General features: G+C 34.2%; 1 protein-coding gene across 1 annotated transcript in view; it reads right to left on the reverse strand.

Moving 5' to 3' along the window:
• The window catches only part of LOC111982983 (pleiotropic drug resistance protein 1), a 24,021-nt gene extending 11,802 nt beyond the window's left edge, over positions 1-12,219 (reverse strand). The window contains 20 exon segments of the mRNA XM_024014615.2: positions 2,637-2,770; positions 2,860-2,943; positions 3,389-3,679; positions 3,890-4,222; positions 4,509-4,672; positions 4,757-4,864; positions 4,941-5,097; positions 5,191-5,294; positions 5,389-5,549; positions 5,634-5,950; positions 6,193-6,474; positions 6,570-6,871; positions 7,009-7,099; positions 7,187-7,240; positions 7,370-7,446; positions 7,541-7,700; positions 8,091-8,175; positions 8,257-8,345; positions 8,450-8,570; positions 11,640-12,219. Coding sequence (XP_023870383.2) covers positions 2,637-2,770; positions 2,860-2,943; positions 3,389-3,679; positions 3,890-4,222; positions 4,509-4,672; positions 4,757-4,864; positions 4,941-5,097; positions 5,191-5,294; positions 5,389-5,549; positions 5,634-5,950; positions 6,193-6,474; positions 6,570-6,871; positions 7,009-7,099; positions 7,187-7,240; positions 7,370-7,446; positions 7,541-7,700; positions 8,091-8,175; positions 8,257-8,345; positions 8,450-8,570; positions 11,640-11,911 — 3,386 coding nt within the window. The 5' untranslated portion in view covers positions 11,912-12,219.
• Positions 12,220-20,200: the final 7,981 nt, after the last annotated feature.

The following is a 20,200-nucleotide window of genomic DNA, read 5'->3' on the forward strand; positions in this document are numbered from 1 at the left end:
ATTCCTTTTAAATTTTGTATTCTTATTTTATGATAGGTGCAATATCACATTAATATGAATTCATTATTGAAATAAATTTTATTATACACTAATTACAACCAACCAACTCATCCATTTGGGCAACACCCATTTGGGTAAAACTTGGCCCATTTGGGTCAGGTTGGGCCATTTGCAAAATCGTTATGCTATCTCAAAAGAAACACTTTACTCAAGCGGTGCTTATCCTCCCTCTCCACCAAAAAAAAAATAAAAAAATAAAAAAATAAAAAGAAAGAGATTTGGCTTGTATCTAGTATTTTAGTGCACTAAATATGATATGATATGAACACATGTCCAAAATTGGTCATATGTCTGCACCTTCCAATGCACTAAGCACTAGATAGTATGAGGGTCTACTATGAGGTCAATGTAGATTTTGCACTTATCGTGGTGGATTTTGTATCAAGACCAACATGTAATTATGTCTCTAACAAATTTTTTATTATTTTATTTGTTTTTGTTTTTTAGGTAGATAACGAGCGAGAGGGAGGTGGGGTTCTCTAACAACTTATGTCTTCAAACTTTGATTGCACAAACCTAAACAAACTATTAAATCTTGATTGCAATTGAAGTTTTAGATGAAAAGTAGAAAAAGAAATTATGTGTACACGAATTTTTGAGATAAATACTTTATAAAAAAAAAAAGATATAAAAGTAGCACATGTTTGTGAACATAGCAAATTGTAAGCTTTTCTGCAACAGAAGATAGAGGAGAACAGGAATCTCAGATGAACTTAGAGAGGGGTGAAAACTTGCACAATACGATAGAAAAGGATTTATAAGCATGAGAAAATTCAGTAATAATATTTATCACATGTTTTAACATGCAGTACCACATTAAAAAAAAAAAAATGCGTAACTTTTGCCACAATTTTCTATGTGGCTGACTTATTGGTGAAGAAAAAAGGGTAGGCCAATGTGGAAATAACATGCAGTTAGTCAAATAAAAGAGAGAGAGAGAGAGAGAGAGAGAGAGAGAGAGAGAGAGAGAGAGAGAGAGAGAACAATCACCTTTTTTGGAAGTGAATGTGAGACAAATAACAAAATTATATAAAAGAAAATGAGTAGAAGAATATTTAAAAGAAAATGTATAGTTGTAAATATCAAATTTATCCAAGTCATGCTATGTAATACAATAACATTAAATCATTCTGTAATTTCCAAAATTATCCAAGTCATGTTATGGTTTTTTTTTTTTTTTTTTCTACAACTAAAATTTTTAAGTTCCAAAATTAATTATTTGAATTTCTCATACTCTTAAGAAGATTATCATGATAACCAAACATCATTACAAATTTACAATTGATATTACTTAAATAATTTATAGAGACATTCAAATACATAATCACCTCACTTCTAAAATATCTAAAAATTAACTAAAACCAAAATTATAAGAGGGGTAGAGAGTACATGTGATAAATAACTCAAAAAACACACCACCAAAATGTATCATCCAAAAGTAGAGACACAAAAATAAATAAATAAAATAAAATAATTCATCAATCTAAAATAGAACTGCAAGAAAGAATTAATAATAGAGAGAGAGAGAGAGAGAACAATCACCTTTTTTTGGAAGAGAATGTGAGAGAGTAGAAAAATATTTAAAAGAAAATGTATAGTTGTAAACACCAAATTTATCCAAGTCATGCTATGTAATAGAGTAACATTAAATCATTCTGTAATTTCATAGGATAACATATAATAAACAAAGAAAATAAAATTAAAAAGATTAAAAAAAAAAAAAATATAACCAAATCATATCAATCTAAAAATTCACCTTTTTATATGAGCAAAATATAGATTGAATGAAATAGAAAATAACAAATTTTTATAGTAAAAAAATTGGTGATGTAGGTATCATAGGAGTGCTTCACACATCCTAGGCCTGCTAGGCGTGCTTGGCATTCACCTAGGCATGCTTGGCAACCACCTAGGCCGTCCTCGGATGGCCTTTCATTCACCTCGGCATGCTTTGCATTCACCTCAGCATGCTTGGCATTCACCTCGGATGGTGTCCTAAGAGTCCCACATCGAAAGAAAACCCCCTTACTTGCTGCCTTATAAGTTTTGAAACGAAGAAAATAGTGTACCATTAGTTTATAGTTATTCGAATGCCAAGCATGCCTAGGTGAATGCCAAACATGCCTAGGTGAATGCCATTGGTTGCCAAGCATGCCTAAGTGAATGCCAAACACGCCTAGCAGGCTTAGGACGTGTGAAGCACTCCTATGGTACCCACAGGTGAGAAGAAGAGTCGAAATAAAAGGAAGATGAAGAATAGTTGGAAGATAAAAAAAAGTAAAAGTAAGTAAATATAAATGTTGGAGAGAGTGTAATTGTAAAGTAGCAAATTATTAAGGAGAAAAATAATTAAAAAAGAGAGAAAATATTGAAAAATAGGTTGATGATGTGTCTTAATAGGAGCGTAGTAACATTAAACTCTACACTTTAGTTGTTAGATATATATAGATATAGATGACATGATGGACTATCATATTAAACTAGGGAGGAAATATATCAAGTTTCAAGTTATGCTTTAATTTTTCCAATGTTTCTTTGGACTAGAGATGAAACAAAGGTTGTAACGAAAGCTTTACCTATGTAGTTCTGAGTTCTTGTACACATCAGTGAAATTAACACCAAGAGCTGTTTCTTGTGCCATTGAAGTAACCTCCAACATCCAAGTTGCAGGATTATATCCATCTCTAATTTTAGGAACTCCGTTGATTTCCTTAACGAAGCAAAATCCAAATATTTTGGTAACTATATATGTCACAAAAGTGGGTTGATATGTACGTATCAATTGTTTATTTGCCTCACCTCAAAGTACTTAATCAGATGGGATGAGCGGCCGCCTAATGGACCTGCATATATTTGCTCCCCTCCCACTTTCAAAAGAAGTAGCTGAAATGCAACATTGAGCCATTCCGTTAGAGATGGCCCTTAAACATATATATACACGTGTGTGTGTATCTAACCTCATCAAAGGTATGGGTTCAAAAAAAAAAAAAAAAACCTCATCAAAGGTATCAAAGATATCAATGCTTGGCTGATGTATGGTGCAAACCACTGTTCGTCCTGTGTCAACAGTGTTCCTCACTGTCCTCATTACTATTGCTGCTGCCCTAGCATCAAGGCCAGAGGTTGGCTCATCCATGAATATTATAGATGGGTTAGCAACAAGCTCAACTGCAATTGTCAGCCTCTTGCGCTGCTCAGTTGAGAGGCCACTCACATTGGGCAATCCAACAAGTGCCTCCCTTAATGAGGTCAGTTCCACAAGCTCAATGACTTCCTCGATGAACATCTGCAGCTCAAAACCACAACTTTAAAAAAAAAAAAAAAAAACCTCATCAAAGGTATCAAAGATATCAATGCTTGGCTGATGTATGGTGCAAACCACTGTTCGTCCTGTGTCAACAGTGTTCCTCACTGTCCTCATTACTATTGCTGCTGCCCTAGCATCAAGGCCAGAGGTTGGCTCATCCATGAATATTATAGATGGGTTAGCAACAAGCTCAACTGCAATTGTCAGCCTCTTGCGCTGCTCAGTTGAGAGGCCACTCACATTGGGCAATCCAACAAGTGCCTCCCTTAATGAGGTCAGTTCCACAAGCTCAATGACTTCCTCGATGAACATCTGCAGCTCAAAACCACAACTTTAGTCTAATATCCTAATATAACTGAACATAAATTAGATTTCTTTGGTTTTTTTAATCTTGAATCTGTTCAACTTTGCCCTAGTAGGTGTCAAATCAGAATGAACAACCCTCATTTGCCTGTCGTTACTTTTAAGTTTACTGGAATGTGCCCTCAATAAAAGAAAAGGAAGAAAATTTAGAAATGGTACCCTTCTTGTTATAGAATCAACCTCAGGGGCTAACCGAAGCCACGCAGAATATAATAAAGATTCATAGACTGTAACGTGTGGAGAATGGATATCAGTTTGTTCGCAATATCCAGATATGCGAGCAAATGTTTCTTGCTTCTTTGGGTAGCCAGATATTGTGATGCTACCCTGGATATATCCGCTAGTTTTCCTTCCTGCCAAGACATCCATTAGAGTGGTCTTACCAGCACCACTAACACCCATTAGAGCTGTTAGGACTCCTGGCCTGAAAGCTCCACTTATACCCTTTAGTAGTTCAAGCCTATCCTCAAGAATACCTTGAGTTTTCATTTCCTGCGTGGATGTCAACAAAAGTGAAAATATTTTTTGGTTTCAGAATAATTTGAAATGACATATTCAAGTTTGTTGTTGATGGGAGTTAATAGGATAACGAGAAGCAACAAAATCTATACGTTGAAGTAGAAAAGGGTTATGAAATTCTAGAGAAAAAGATAAGTGTAAAATCAAGATTATGTATGAATAAAACACTGATTATACACATAGTATTGACTTGAGAATTTAAGTACAAATATCCTGCCAAGTACATTGAGGGTGCAACTAAATTGAAAATAGAAGGAACCTGTGGCATGTCTACAGCATATCTGATTTCATCGAAAGCAAGTGATAGGGGTTCAAAAGGAAGAACCATTCCTCTCTTCCCATTTTGATAAGCTTCATCAATTCCGCCTACTCTTGTAGATAATGACTTGGATGATACACTTCTTTGATCTTCAGCCCTTTGTTCTGTATTGTTATCACAGTAATTATTTATAATTTAAATACCACAAGTTAGAGACAGAGCATGAATCTGGGAGCATAATGACCCACCAGGGAAGCTCTTTCCTCTAGATGCTAGCTCAATGAACTCTCCAGCTCTATTAGCATTTCTCTCAGTCAAGGCCTCTTTGGATGGTACTGTCTGAGGCTTACCAAATGCTGCAGCAAAGTAATCCATTTATCAGAAAGGTAAGTCCAATTTCGGAACTTGACAAAATATGAAGATAGAACTTACGACTGAGATACTGTAGAGCCAAAGTGAAAAGGAAGTTGAACAGAAAAATATATCCAATCAAAGCTCCTACTCCAATCCAATACCAATCCGCTTGTGGAAAAATCCCACGAGACTTCAAGACCAAAACTCCTAATTGTTCTGAGGAATTAGGAGCCACCTACAATAAAAAACATTTCCACATAATTATTGATCAATCTTTTATCCAATTTTTTTTTTTTTCTTTCATAAAAATTTATAGAAGGATGCTTACATGTCTCCAACTATTTCCTAGAAATTCATTCACAGCTATAGCATTCTGTCCATACATCAGCGGGGAGATCCAATAACCCCACAACCACCATTTCGGCACATTATCTGATGCAAAATGAAAATAAAATTAGAATTTATATCCAATTGGCATCAAGAATAGAAAACTTATTACCAGGATCTATTTATTTTATTACTTCACCTCGAGATATGATGAATCCTCCTAAAACCTGCACTACAAGGAGAGCGAATGACCCAACTGTGTTAGCGACAATCACATCCCTTCCTAATGCAGCCATTAATCGGAAAAGTCCAGATGCCATCACGTTAATGCACAGGATTAAAAAGTACTGTTTGAAAAACCTGCCATTAGGAGCTTTGGTCAGAATCTGAAACCAAAATGTAAACTTAAATTTAAATTATGCTGCTTTCACTTTTTTTTTCCACCTTCGAATGTCTGGATCAAAGCCTATTACATAATAAGTCATCACCACCCAAATGGCAGATTCTACAAGGTTTATTGGAATCTTGAGGATCCATGTGGGTGTAGCGTAAGCCCATGAGGGATAGAAGAAAAGTTCTCTTTGCTTGTAAAAGACAGGAAGTTTCATGATGGCCATATTGAGCTCTGAAATTCCATTAAACATAGCTACAAGGGCCGTAAAAAAGAGAGCACCCAAATAGATACCACCATCTGTCACTGTATCTCGATGCATCTCAGTTCGTAGAAATAAGGTCATCATTATAAAAGCTATGAGAGTGAGCTGAAAATACAAGAAAATAAAAGGAACAATAAGGAGTAATCACTTAAATGTCGAATGCTTAAATTGTATTTTGTACCATTATGGAGGATGTTTATACAAAATTTCAGTTTTTTTATGATAAGAGGAGTATGAACTTAAAAAAAAAATTATTTTTACAAATTCATTCAAGTATTGAAATATACTGAAACTTAATTCCTCCCAATTTTACTCAAAATTGAAAATTTAAATGATTAAATACTCACTTGGCTCATTTTGAAGATGTAGACAAATGAGTTCCTCCTCATAAGCAAGAATTCTCTACTAACACAAGCTCTCAATAACTCTTTCTTGCTAACACCATACTTCTTAGTGGTTAAAACAGCAGGGTGGCCTTCGGACTTGTTAAATGGAGTAGCAAGCTTGTCACCAAGTTTGCAACCAATATCAAATGAGTGAAATGCTTTGGCAAATTCGTCCACATTAACAAACCTGTAAGGCTCATCTTTATTTGCCCAGTACTGCTCTTGGTCTTTCCTTGATGTCACCTATTGCAGCCCCACAAAAAACAAAAAAAAAAAAACATTTTAAAAAAATTTCCAATACTTTACAGCACATAAAAAAAAAAAAAACCTAGAAGTACCTCTTGTAAGAAGTCGGCAACTCCCTTCCTCTCGGGACATTTGAAACCCATATATTCAAAAAACTCCAGCACATTTTCACGGGGACCTTGATACACAATTTGGCCATCTGAGAGAAGAATTATATCATTGAATAGTTCATAAGTTTCTGGAGGTGGTTGGAGAAGAGAGATGACTGCAGTTCCATTGAGAATACGGAGGGATTGCTTGAGTGAATTTACAATCTGAAAAGTTGTTGAGCTGTCCAAGCCAGTGGATATCTCATCCATGAACAATGCCCTTGCTGGTCCAACCAGCATCTCCCCTACATCATATTTATATTGACCAGAAATTTCAAAGAATCAACTTAAAGTACATATCACAATTTACGGGTTTCAATTTTAGTAGGCAACATGAGTGGGCAATGTTGTTAAACCTGCAATGTTTTGTTTTATGTATTACCTGTTGTAAGTCGTTTTTTCTGTCCACCAGAAATACCTCTTAACATTTCATCCCCCACTATAGTATCAGCGCAGACTTCAAGCCCCAAAATCTACAATGTCATAAAAGCAGAAAGCTTAAAATTGTACAGATAATCACATTGTTGTGCATATCTCCTAGATGGATTTTAAGGTGGTACCTTGATAACATAATCGGTAACAATACTGGTCTCCAGTCCTTCAAGTGCTGCTGCCTGAAGAATTTAAGCTATCAAGTTTTTTAGCAATGGCTAATGAAGATTGTTCTGTTCACCCCTTTCCAATAATTACTACAAATTTATGGACTGTCAACAATTAATTCAAGGACAATCTGTTTGTGTCACCTTCATGTAGATATCAATATCAGGATCTGGCTTAATATTTGCTGCCTTCTCTCTTCTTAATAATTCTGCCAATATCTCTGCAAAATTTTCAAAATTTGGAATTCTAAATTCAAAACCTCGAAACTCCTTGGCCAAACAGAAAATCTTAAAATTGTTGGTGTTTAAACTGACCATAACGTTGTCCAACCCCTTGACATCTCGCTGCAAAAGCCAGTGTTTCTCTCACTGTCATTTCTCCTATGTGAAGATCATGTTGACTTATATAGGCTGATGTTCTCTGTGGAACAAACTCTTCCATTCCATGTCCATTGTACGTAACTCTTCCCAGAAACTGAAGTTCATTAATCACCATATCAGATCATAAGATAATTTTTAAAATCCGGTCCTCATTACCACTCTTGGTGTTCCACTTTATACTCCATAAACTACCGTTTCTGTTTCAATTTTGGCTACTTTAGGGGTTCAAGTGATAGCTCAATGGTTATAACATCGTTTGGAGTGTCCAATGTGTGTGTGGTTTGAACCACGCCTCCCCCCTCCCACTATCTACTTATCAAAAAAAAAAATTTTGGCTACATTATAAGAAGAAGAAAAAAATAGACTTGTGACAAGTTACAATTGATGAAACATAAAGTAGAACACTCAAAATGAGGCCGACAATTCTTATTCAGATAATTTTACCCAAAATAAAGTAAATTCATCTGATATTTAACTTCCTTACCTTTAAGTCTTTACTGAGTTTTCCAGCCAAAGCCAATAGTAATGTGGTCTTTCCAGAGCTTGGGGGGCCTAAAAGCAATGTCATTCTGCGAGAATTGGATGAACAAGATGGAAGACGAACCATTTGGAAAGTGTAATCTAATATCATTGACACTATATATAATCACCTTTGAGGCTGGATGATGCCACTAACATCTCGAAGGATTGGTAAAGTTATCTTTCTACTTGGAAGAATGTGCAGATAATTTAAGAATCCCTTAGAGAAAGAGAATGGGAGAGAGATTTCAGAGTGAGTATATAACTATATATAGAGATGAAAGTCATAGTTAGATGATACAACTATCTACAAACTTCATTTACCTCTAACATGTTGACAAAGAAGTTGAATATTGTAGGTAACGCTCTGCTTCCAATGTAAACTTCTGCCTCCACATTTAGGTGCTCAAACCGAACTTCAATAGTTGGAAGTTCAAGTCCAACTCTGAGTTTAAGTTAAAAAACAAACAAAGAAACAAAACCAACATGAATACATTATAAAAGGGCTCCCAAAAATGACCAAGGAAAACAAAACAAAACGAAATGTACTTTCCATTCCCAAAATATGGTCCAAGTTGAACTTCATCTGAAATTTTAAAAAGGTTCCAATTTTGTTCTTTAAGAAGAAATTTGAAAGGTGTCAATTTTGTCCTTTACATCTATTTACTATTTAAAGTTCAAATAATTGTATATGTGGTGGACATGTTGCTAATGTGGAATGTTAAAAAGTTTAGTTGGTTTGATATAAATTTAAGGGCATATAGATGAAAGGAAGAAACTAATACTTTTAAAATTTTGGGGAAAATATTATTTATGTTCCTAAATTTTGCTTGAAGTTCATTGAAAATGTTTCTACATTTAACTAATTTAGACAATTGCCTAAGGCCCCCCAAATAAAAAAAGACCCAATCATTTTTAGATAATACAACGCTATATTCGTATAGAAATAAATCTCCTTCTCAAAAAAAAAAAAAAAAAGTAAAAATATATCTCATACTCATTGACATTTTTATTTGGAAAAGTAGGGTACACCACTACACCTCTAACTAAAAATGGAAGAAATCCATGGAGCCATTTTTTGCCCTCTTCCATTTAAAAAAAGTCTTTAAGGGCATATAGATGAAAGTAGGGCTGTCCACGGGTCGGAACAAGTCGGTTTTGGACCCAACTCGGACTTGACCCGTCGGCATTAGGTGGAGGGCGGAGGAACCCGAAACCGACCGCCAAAAAAATCGGTTGAGTCAGTTTCAGGTGAAGGTGAGCGTTGGTCGGGCCGAGTCGGTTGCCAGAATAAAAAAAGGCATTGAAATCTTTAAAAAAAAAAAAGCATCACTGGAATTTGGAATTTTTGCCGGAAACTATAAAAATTTGCTAAAAACTGGGGAAACCCGAAAATTACATTTTATCACTGGAATCTCCATTTTTTTCACTAAAAATTGCTGGGATTTGGTCGGATTTGGCTAAATCCCACCAAATCTAGCTGGATTTGGCCAAGATCTCACCAAATCTGGTCAAGATCTTGCCAAATTTGGTTTGTTTTTGCAGATTTGGCCGGATTTTTTTATAACTCCGGTCGGGTTTGGGTTGCTCGGGTTTTGGAGATGAAAACCCGCCACTCAACCCGCTGCCGACCGACTAGACCTTCGGTTCGGGTCAAAATCGAGTCAGCGTCAGGCAGTTTAGCCAGGTTGTCAGGCTCCAGTTGGGTCTGGATAACCCTAGATGAAAGGAAGAAATTGATACTTTTAAAACGTTTAAAATTTAGAGGAAAATATTATTTATGTTCTTAAATTTTGCTTGAAGTTCATTTTTTGTCTCTAAAATTTCTTTTTATTTTATTTTGTCATTAAACTATTGAAAATGTTTCTACATTTAATCAATTTAGGCAATTGCCTAAGGCCTCCAAATAAAAGAAGACCCAATCATTTTTAGATAATAAAATACCATATTTGTATAGCAATCTAAAGTAAAAATATATCTCATACTCATTGACATTTTTATTTGGAAAAGTAGGGTACACCTCTAACTAAAAATGGAAGAAATCCATCTAGCCATATTTTGCCCTCTCACATTTAAAAAAGTCTTTCATCTTTTAGCAATCACTCATTATCAAATTACTCTTTTTCTCTTTTCATCCTAAATCTATTTTCACCCATGATATTTAGAGTAAATAATTTTTTTTTTTAGTTTATTATATATTATGCTTTAATAAAATACTTAATAGTCATTTTGAGTCTAAAAAAATGAAAAGAATGTATTTAAAATAAAAATTATAATATAGAAAGTTAAAGATACATTCTTTAATTGATAGTTAAATATAAGAAAATTCATTTAAATTATCATCTTAAACCTCAAATTGCATCAGATTGACTATGGGTAAACAGGAGGTACAAAATTATTGGTCACACGCATTATACGAAAGATCTTTTCAAAGTTTTGGATGAAAAAATAATTGTTTTCAAAAGTTTAGGAATAAAAAAAATTTATTTAATTATTTTAGTTTAAAGATAGAATGTGTACCGTTTTCAATAGTTTAAAGATGAAAAAAAAAAATGAAGTTTAAGAACAAAAAATGAACTTAATGCAAACCTTATGAATAAAAACAATAATTTTGCCAAAAAAAATTTATGGAAAATTTACAATTTTCAAATATCAAGGATGAAAATAAATTTAGATCAAATTTCTGGAATGAAATAATTATAACCGATTAGCAACCGAGTGTTTCCAAAGGAGACATGAGAGTGGAAATTATTTGGGAAGGTTCCAGGTGGAGAGTTGGGGCTGGTAATACTATTGGAGTAACCACACAGAAGTGGCTCTCTCATAGGCCGGTCTTCTTGGGGGAGCAGCAGATGGGACTCAAGGTTAAGGACTTGATAGACAGCAACACAATGCAATGGGATAGGGAGAAGATTTTTGATCTCTTTGGACACAAGACACGAATGGAAATTATGTCTATCCCTTTGCAACAAAATACAGCAGGTCGGGATGTATTGGTTTGGACAGAAAATCAGTCTCACTCATTCTCTGTGAATCTGCCTATCGCATCGCTGTTAGGATGAAGGAGCAGACACGGATTGAGCACTCTACAGAAAACACTGAAAGGCCAATATGGAGGAAGTTATATAAACCACGGCTTGACTGGATTGTGTTATTGTCTATTAATGTATGGTAGTCTCTTCCCCTGTTCTGGAAGGGGCTGAACAGGGTATACATTGATACGGGTGTAAATGGTTTTGGATTAAATTCAATAAAGTTCTATCTTTTATCTCAAAAAAAGTCCTCCTTTTCCAACTATCAAATTATCCAAGAAGCCAAAATCTCTATCATAAAAAATAGTAATAATAAAAAGTCAAAATCTCTTTTACAATATAAAGACTGAGACTTATTAATATTAATTCTACCCATGTTCTTAAAGCTGAAGAGACACAGAGCATAAATGCTTTAAAAATGATTCAAAGAACACAAATGATTCAAAGATGTGAAATTAAAAATGTAGATTGATGGAACTCACCGATCAATGCGGTCCTTGAGCTTTAACAGGAACTTCTCATTATCTTCTTCTGCAATTTTCACCAGCCTATCTAACAAAGCTTTTCTCTCCAATATTCCAAGACTCTTTATGTCAATCTCTCTAGCTTGACCCTCTGCACTAGTGAGCATACCTTTCCTCATACGTGAATATGTAGGCAGTCTCTCTAAAGCAGCCCATTTGAGAGCTTCTTCATCGTCTTCTTCTTCTCTAAAAGACCTCGTGAAAACTTCCATATCGTTGTTCCTCAACATGTTAGGACTGCTTCTGTGTGAACTACTACTACTCCTACTACCTCTGTATATGTCACTGCTCTAATTATAGTAGCAAGTTTTTGATGTATAATCAAACAAAACGTGCAAAGTGTTTTTGGTTTTTTAAATTCAAATGCAATAATGAAACTCAACTTTTTCTTTTTTTCTTTTTTGATAAGAATGAAACTCAACTTTTATGCATACATATTATGCTGAACATGTGAAACAGCTCAGCATCTCGCAGATGGTTTGGGAACAATAATTACCATATAACAGAAGAGAAGGTTTGGACGACAAGATACTGTGACACGTCTAAACGGAAAATGTTAACAGAAAGTGGATGGTGATTAATTCTAGTACCACACATAGTTATTTTAATAATAAATTATAATAGATTGTCTATTAATTTTACATTATTTTATAATTTTTTTTACTATTCATATTTTACCATTATCACATTGCAGTTATAGTAAAAAACTATAAAAAATTTTGTAGTCTAGACTTTATTTAAAAATATATGTAATCCTAAGAAATGATTGATGGGGTTTGGTATAAGACTTTATTTTAAAATATATATAATCCTAAGAAATGATTGATGGGGTTTGGTATAAGCCTAGTGGAGCCCAGCACCAGATGAAAACGGTGCCTAATCTCTCTAGCTTCACGACTAGAAAAAAGTAATCAATTCCACATAAAAGAAAGCATGAAAAGGTGGGTCTAGTGTCCTACTCCAAAGAACTGAATGATAAAAAATTAGTATCACAGTGTGGTAATTAAAGTTCATGAAAAACCAAAAGAATGATAATTGATACGTTCGCGAGTATCATTCACATATTTTGAAATTTTGAAATAAAAGAAAGAGTAAAAAGTGAGGATGCCCTCCCATTAGAGGCATTAAAATGTGTGGTCTTGACTGATAAATGTAGCTATAGCATAGAATCTGATGTGACGGCCGACCAATGTTAATGAGTAATTGAGGATAAAGAGCTTGTGGTGCAATTTTACGCAACCAGAAACCGACACGGACGGAGTGCTAGTAAACTGATAACGTAAATACGAGTGATATCTACCTGAACCTTATCTCGGGGTGGAAGTTAAAACGTTTCCAATGTTTGATTGACCAATTTTGGTTGGTTGGTTGGTTAGGTTTTTTTTTTTTTTTAATATATATTTTTTTTCTTGTCAAATTGTATATATCAGCATCATCAAAGGCTTGCGTCATGTTAAGATCCTCCAGATCGTATATGTTTATTGTTGGGTGGGTAAATGACGGGAGGGCAAGGTAGGGATTTCACCCCCTACAAGTGTCGGCTAGAATGGAGGCTAGCACACGAGAAGAGAGCATATGTATAGATTACCAGTTACGAGGTCTTTCTGGCATGCCGTTCACTACCAGCGATCTAGACATGATTCTTAAGATGCTAAACAAGAAATCTGATCGATGAAGGTCAAATTAATTGCATATACAACTATCCACTCACTTAATATTTAATGTGACGTGGCATTTCTCTTTAGTGGGAGTCCTAACCACTACCTAAAAGCACTCTTAGACCAGCAAAACAGGTAATGGCTAGTCACATTTACAAAAAGCTAATTGGGCATGCAATGATGGATTTTTTTTTAAGATTAGCATGTGCAAATTATGAACACACAAAATTCCACCCAAGTAGACATTTTTTTAAAACCACTAACTTGACTTTGGAGTGCTCACAGCCGCCCCTAATGGGGTGGTTGTGCTCATTGTGTGTAGGTGTCATGCAGATTGATCTTCCTTTTTTGTGGGAGCTTTCATCAAACACCCTTCAGCATTTATTCATCTAGTTATAATTAGTGTGCGTTTTGTTTTGTTTTGTTTTGTTTTGTTTTTTTTTTTTTTTTAGCTTTCTCAGCCGGTTTTTTTACTGTTTATTACTGTTGCGGCTATTATTCATTAAACAGTAGACTTTTTCACACAAATTTTATTATTTACGGACCTATAAATTTTACTTTTCAGCAACTTTTTCATTAAAAATATATTTCACAGTACTATTTACACATTTAAAAATTATTTTGCTATAGTGTTTTCAATTTTTAGCTATATCCAAACGGACTCTAAGTGTTGAATGTGAGGAGCCAAACAAAAAGAAAATAGTATCTAACCGTACAACCGTGTCATGTCATAGGTCATGGAGCCATTGTAGGAGCTTCCCTCACTGGGTATAGGACAGTACGTTTGGGTAAAAGAGAATCAACACAAGGTCTTAAAAACAGAAACCCCAACTTAACTTCTAAAGAGGCAGACAACACACCAGTCACCCAGCTCCCGTAGTAGCTGAATCCCTCACCCCTATCGAAGTAGAAAATCCTAAGGCCTTCTAAGCCATCCACACTATGTTCAAAAAGCCAATCTACATGATCCTACCACAAATCAAAGATAAATTGTACTCTTCTTTTTTTTGGTTGAGTTACATGTAGGGGTGATGTCTCATATTGAATAATGTTGAGAAAAATGAGTAGTTTATTTATTTATTTATTTTTATTTTTTTGTTGAGAAAAAGGTAAGATCTTATAAATTAAAAAAATCAGTTTGGAATACAATCTCCAAATCAGAGGATAGTACTTTTACCCAAACATCTAAATCAGCAAATGAAACTGCTCTTTTGAATGAGTAGCTAATATAATATAATTGAACATATACCCATTGGGTTTAAACCTTTTGAATTAAAGTGTGTCTCTATATGTTATATTAATTAGTAGGGCGAGTCCCTTTCACAGTTGGAGTGGGGACGATATATTGCACCAAGTAAGTTCACAAAGCTCCCACAAACAATCTTGGAAAATGCTCAACAAAGGAGTATTATTGCTAATGTTGCTAGACAATGATGAGGTGCAAGATTCCCATGGAGGATAAAAAACATGCGGGGTTGACACGTGGAGGCCTATGGGTTGGGTTAAGATGGATTGACCTCGGTTAATTAATTAAATTACCTAAGTTGATTAATTAGGTCAAATTACATGTAAATTGTGGAGGTACCATCAAATCACCAAATAATTAATATGAAGCGGAAAAAAAATTGATATAGTGATTTATTAACAAATGGGGAAAACTTCTCGCGAGACAAAAATTCCACCAGGTGAATTGAAAGTGATCACCACTCCCAAGAATCCACTAATCAATAATCAAGAGGTTACAAATATAAAAAATCTTACCACTACCCTCGTCTATCCTAAAATACCAACCTGTAGCTGAACATTCGCTTCAATACCCAATTGAACTTGATATTATAGTAGCTTTCTTTCCTTTGTTGCACAAATCTCCAATCTGTGACTGACTCCTTTACACGGATCCCAGTACATAACTAACTCCAGAAACTTGATTAATTATTGTTAGCTGCAAAGTTTTTTTTTTTTTTTTTTTTTGATATGATGTTAGCTGCACAGTTCTTCACTTCATAAATAATAAAGATCAAGAAGCATTTGGTTACAAAATTCTAAGACGTACAAATGCAGTAACTTCACACAGAGTATATGAGTTCTAGGTCTCTGTTTCCATATATAATGACTTTTAAAATAAGTTTTATATATGACTAAGGTTGTGGGAAAAAAAAAAAAAACTCTAACTAAACTGTTGACAAAAATTGTTAACCCATGTTTAACAATAATTGTTAGATTATGTTTAACAAACATTGTCAAATTATGTTTAGCAAACGCTGTCAAATTATGTTTAACAAGAATTGTTAAATTGTGTTTAACAAACATTGTCAAATTATGTATAACAAGAATTGTCAAATTAGTCAAATTCGTCAAACATAATTTCACTCATAGGCCTTTTGGCATATGAGTTTTATTGTTGTGAATGGTATACATTCAAGATAATGTATCTCTTAATTACAATCTGTTGCTTCAAGAGAAGACCATTTGATTCCAACTATGTCGTCTTTGTACATGAGTTTATTTATTTTCATATTTAAGGATATATGTGTTTTTATTTATTTTTTTACTGTATCTAATAATTTATTTAGGTTGCATACATACCCTTGACGAGAATCAAGCCAATTCATAGTTCTTAATTTGAAATTTTAGATTTAAAATCTTCAAATATAATTTTACTCAATTTAAATAATGGATATTTAAGCCAAATATATTGTATTTAATTAAGCAAAAAGTGCAGTACTGCACTAGCATTTTTCCAGGACCCTCTTTCACGTGTACATGCCATCACCCACTTTTCAGCTTTTCAATCTTTTTTAGTATTTTTATTCCTGCCGGCTACCTTTTTAGCCTTTATCTCCTTTCATTTTTGGATAATGGCAGACTAGTTTTTCATAATGATGTGCCCATCTTTCCTTTAGCGCCTTATTTTTCAATTCTTAGAGCATCCACATTTGGATGGCTATATGCCAAATGCAAAGCAAATTTGGCATACAAACCCAAAATACACCCAGCAGCTGGAAGGCCAAATGTGAAATGCTAAAAAAAATTTGGGATATTGCTACAGTACCATCTTAAATGTAAGATGGTACTGTAGCTCAATGTTATAAAAAAAATAATTTTTTAATCCTTCCTTCTCATTTTTAACCCGCGAATTTCTCTCTCATCCCTCATTATTTTTGTTCTTTTCTCTCTCTTCCTTCTCTCTTTCTCATTTGCTTTCCGATCTCTTCAGACTCAAGACCTATCCATCGGAGCCTCACGCCGGAGCCTCAACGGCGGAATCGGATGGGTCAGCTAGAGGGCTCCGATGGCTCCGATGGGTTTGAATCGGCGTGAGCGCATCGGTGAGCCTGAATGGGTTTGGATCGGCGTGAAGCTCCGGTGGTGGGGTTTTTTTTTTTGGGTTTGGATCGGCGTGAGGCTCCGGTGGATAGGTGGATCGATGTGTGTGGTGATCGGTGTGGCCTAAATGGGTTTGGATCGGTGTGAGGGCTTCGGTGGTGGGTTTTTTTTTTTTTTGGGTTTGAAACTCTTGGATTGTGTTTTGTTTTGTTTTTGTTTTTGTTTTTATGTGTGTGTGTGTTGTGATGGGTTTGGCTGTGTGTGTGTGTGGCTGGGTTGAAACCGGTAATGAGGGAGAAAGAGAGGAAGAGGAATAGAAAAAGAGAAATAGGAAAAGAAAAGAATAAAATAGAATATTTAAATAAAATGAGATAAGAAATAAAATTTTGGGATGCTGGGTGTATTGTAAATTGTATGGTATAATTGAAAAAGTAGATTTTTGAGATGGTAAAATAGGATGAGATATAAGATTGGGATGTGGATGCTCTTAGTCCTTTCTTATAGGTAATGGCAGACTAGTAGCTTTTCAGCCTCTCGTGGACCCTTATTATTATATATTTATTTTTTTTTTACATACATATATATATATATACACTAATCAACTTTCTGTAGATGACTACACACTTGGTCTTATTCTAATATTTAGGGTTCATTTAGATATAATTTATTTTTGTTAAAATTAAAAATTAAAAATTAAAAATACTATTACAAAATAATTTTTAAATACGTGAAAAGTACTGTGGAACTCATTTTTAATATTTTTTTAAAATAAAGTGGTTGTGAGTCTCATGAACAGTGTGTGAATAGTAACTTTGTCTCTCACACAGTGTAATCACATGCATGAATAGTGCCGGTTATTGTTCATAAGCGTTGAAAAAAAAAAAAAAAAACCAACGCAAAACATGCTAACGCACAAACGCAAACGCAAATCCAAACGGCACCTTAGTCCACAGCATTAGTGTCACTACTGTTTGTGTTGCCGTGTAGGTGTATGTACCTATGACACTTTTTATGACACAACTTTTTTAGTTTCAACACAAACAAATCATCATAGGCCGAATTTTAGATCTAAAAATTCTGAAATCATAGATCTCATTAAATCGAGCTTGTGCTGAACTTCTCCATTAATCCTCAATAGCAGCATCTGTCAAGCTTGTGTAGAGACTTAATGAAAAAGGTTTTCTTCACTTGTTTTTTTAAATCAATCTTCATGTTTTTAATGAAATCACTTGATATATTTGAACAGCATACTTCTTGACACATTAAACCCAACTTAGATCTACCCAAATTACAAGTAAGGTGCGTTTTATCAAAGAATTAGCCAATTACATAAAAAATATGACCTTAATACCATGGATGATGCACTAGTAAAGGGAAATGGCCCATTAGGCAAGAGGAAGTAACTAGAACTTGTTCATGGCCCACGAAGAGGTCTTGAAATCCACAAAAGGGCAGAGACTCACACATGAAAGGGAGATTGTTGGGTTACACACAAGGTTTTCAAACCCGGACCGCTCATTGAACCGTAAAAGAGAGAGGTTCAAGGTTTTTGAGGTCGAACCGAGATCGAACCGTGTTATAATTAATTTAATAATTATTTTAAATATAAATAAAAACATTAAATTAATAAAAAAAATAGAAAAATTAACTAAAATAGTCTAATTCATTAGAGATCTATCTTTCAAATATTTTTTATATCATAACTTTCGAAACAAATAAGAAATGTCAAATCCTTAGCAAACATAAATATGAATTACTCAATCAATCCATAAAAGTACAAAGTAAAAACGCATAAACAAGCCTCCAAGTTACACTGTAACTTGGAGGCTTGTTTATGCATATTTACACTATGTTTTAAATTGTCTTCTATTTACACTATGTTTGACACCATGAGTTAGGCATGAGAAACAAGATAAAAGAGTACTGAATTGTCTTCTATTTACACTAAATTAGGATCAACCCACAAACCACATAGTTAATTGGATCAAAGAATTTTACCAACCCACAAACAAACCACGTAGTTAATTGGATGAATTCGTTTTTAGCACACATATAGCCTTACAAGTGTTACAGTACACAACTACACATTGTTTCTTACAAAAATACATAAAACTTATTTTTTTTAAACAATAATAAAACTTCAAACTCCAAGCTAGACACTGTGTCTCGCAAAAAGACATAGAAATTATCTCTAAAATACAAAATAGAACTTTAAAGTTCAAACAGAATTATTATGATCATAAATCATCAATGTCATGAAAGTTATCATGCTCATCATCATTCCTTGGAAATCCAGGAAGAGGGCCAATAGGTTGTCCAAATGTTCCCAAATCAATTCCTTCAACCTCACTGCTATCATCTACAGATTCTACACACAAGTTTGAACAAAATAAAAGGAAAAATCATTATAATGTTTACACAAGTTTGAAAAAAATAAAAGAAAAATCACTATAGGTTATCAAATTGTTTACATATAAACTAACCTTCAATATTAGAAGAAGGCCCTGCACTTGCTGGATATGCACCCTCTTCATAAATTGCATTCTCCAACTCTTCATAATTAAGATATGGGTCTTCCTCTTCCACAGATACCCAAAAATCAGTTTTGTCGATATTTGCATAATCAATGGGGTCAAAATTAAACTTTTTGTTGTAAAGCCTGCATCATAGAATGTCATGCTCATTATTGGAATTTGAACAAAATTAGTAACTAACAATTACATTATATAAATGACTTCTTAAAAATTAATATAATGACAAGATATAGCATTTAGTTACCTATGTCTCAATCGCAAGTTATGATGAACAAACACAAGATCATTGAGCCTTTAATGCTCCAACCTATTTCTCCTCTTAGAATGTATTTGGTCAAATAAACTCCAACAACACTCACATTCAGAAGAGGTGGAAGTTTGGCTAAGGATTATAATTGCCAATTTTTGCAAGTTTGGAGCATCAGCACCCAACAACTTCCGCCATTCATCTGATTTTCATAACACAACATAATCTAATATTAATCAACATAAACAAACAAACTTTCAATTGAATAATCACTTTAGTTATTCTAACTATAGTGACAAAACTAACTTTCAACATGAACAAAAAAACTAAGATTTGTTTATAGTATTAAAGTAAACTAATTACTTCTCACCTGGATGAGTGGTCTTGCTTGTTGACAATGCAAGATCTCTATCAAAGCTCTCAATATGGTTTCGAAAATATTGGGTTTCCTTAATTACCTTTTCTTTGTCACCATCATATTTTGTCACAATGTAGTCCAAAACAGCCATATTTACTGTTGGTTTCTGACAAAAATTCTCCTCATCATATTGAAAAGCGGGATTTAACCAATATGCAGCAGCATGAAGGTCTTTACCCAAATGTTTGTCCCAACGGTTTTTTAGAATTGAGGTGTATGGCTTGTACAAGTACTTCTTCATTCGAAAGATCTTCTTGATTCCCAACTGTGCTCTATGCATGCCCTCATACACATATCCTATTGCAGACTTTTGATCAGAATCAACCATCTGTGAC

Source organism: Quercus suber, unplaced genomic scaffold, assembly GCF_002906115.3.
Source record: "Quercus suber isolate HL8 unplaced genomic scaffold, Cork oak 2.0 scaffold_298, whole genome shotgun sequence".
NCBI lineage: Eukaryota > Viridiplantae > Streptophyta > Magnoliopsida > Fagales > Fagaceae > Quercus > Quercus suber.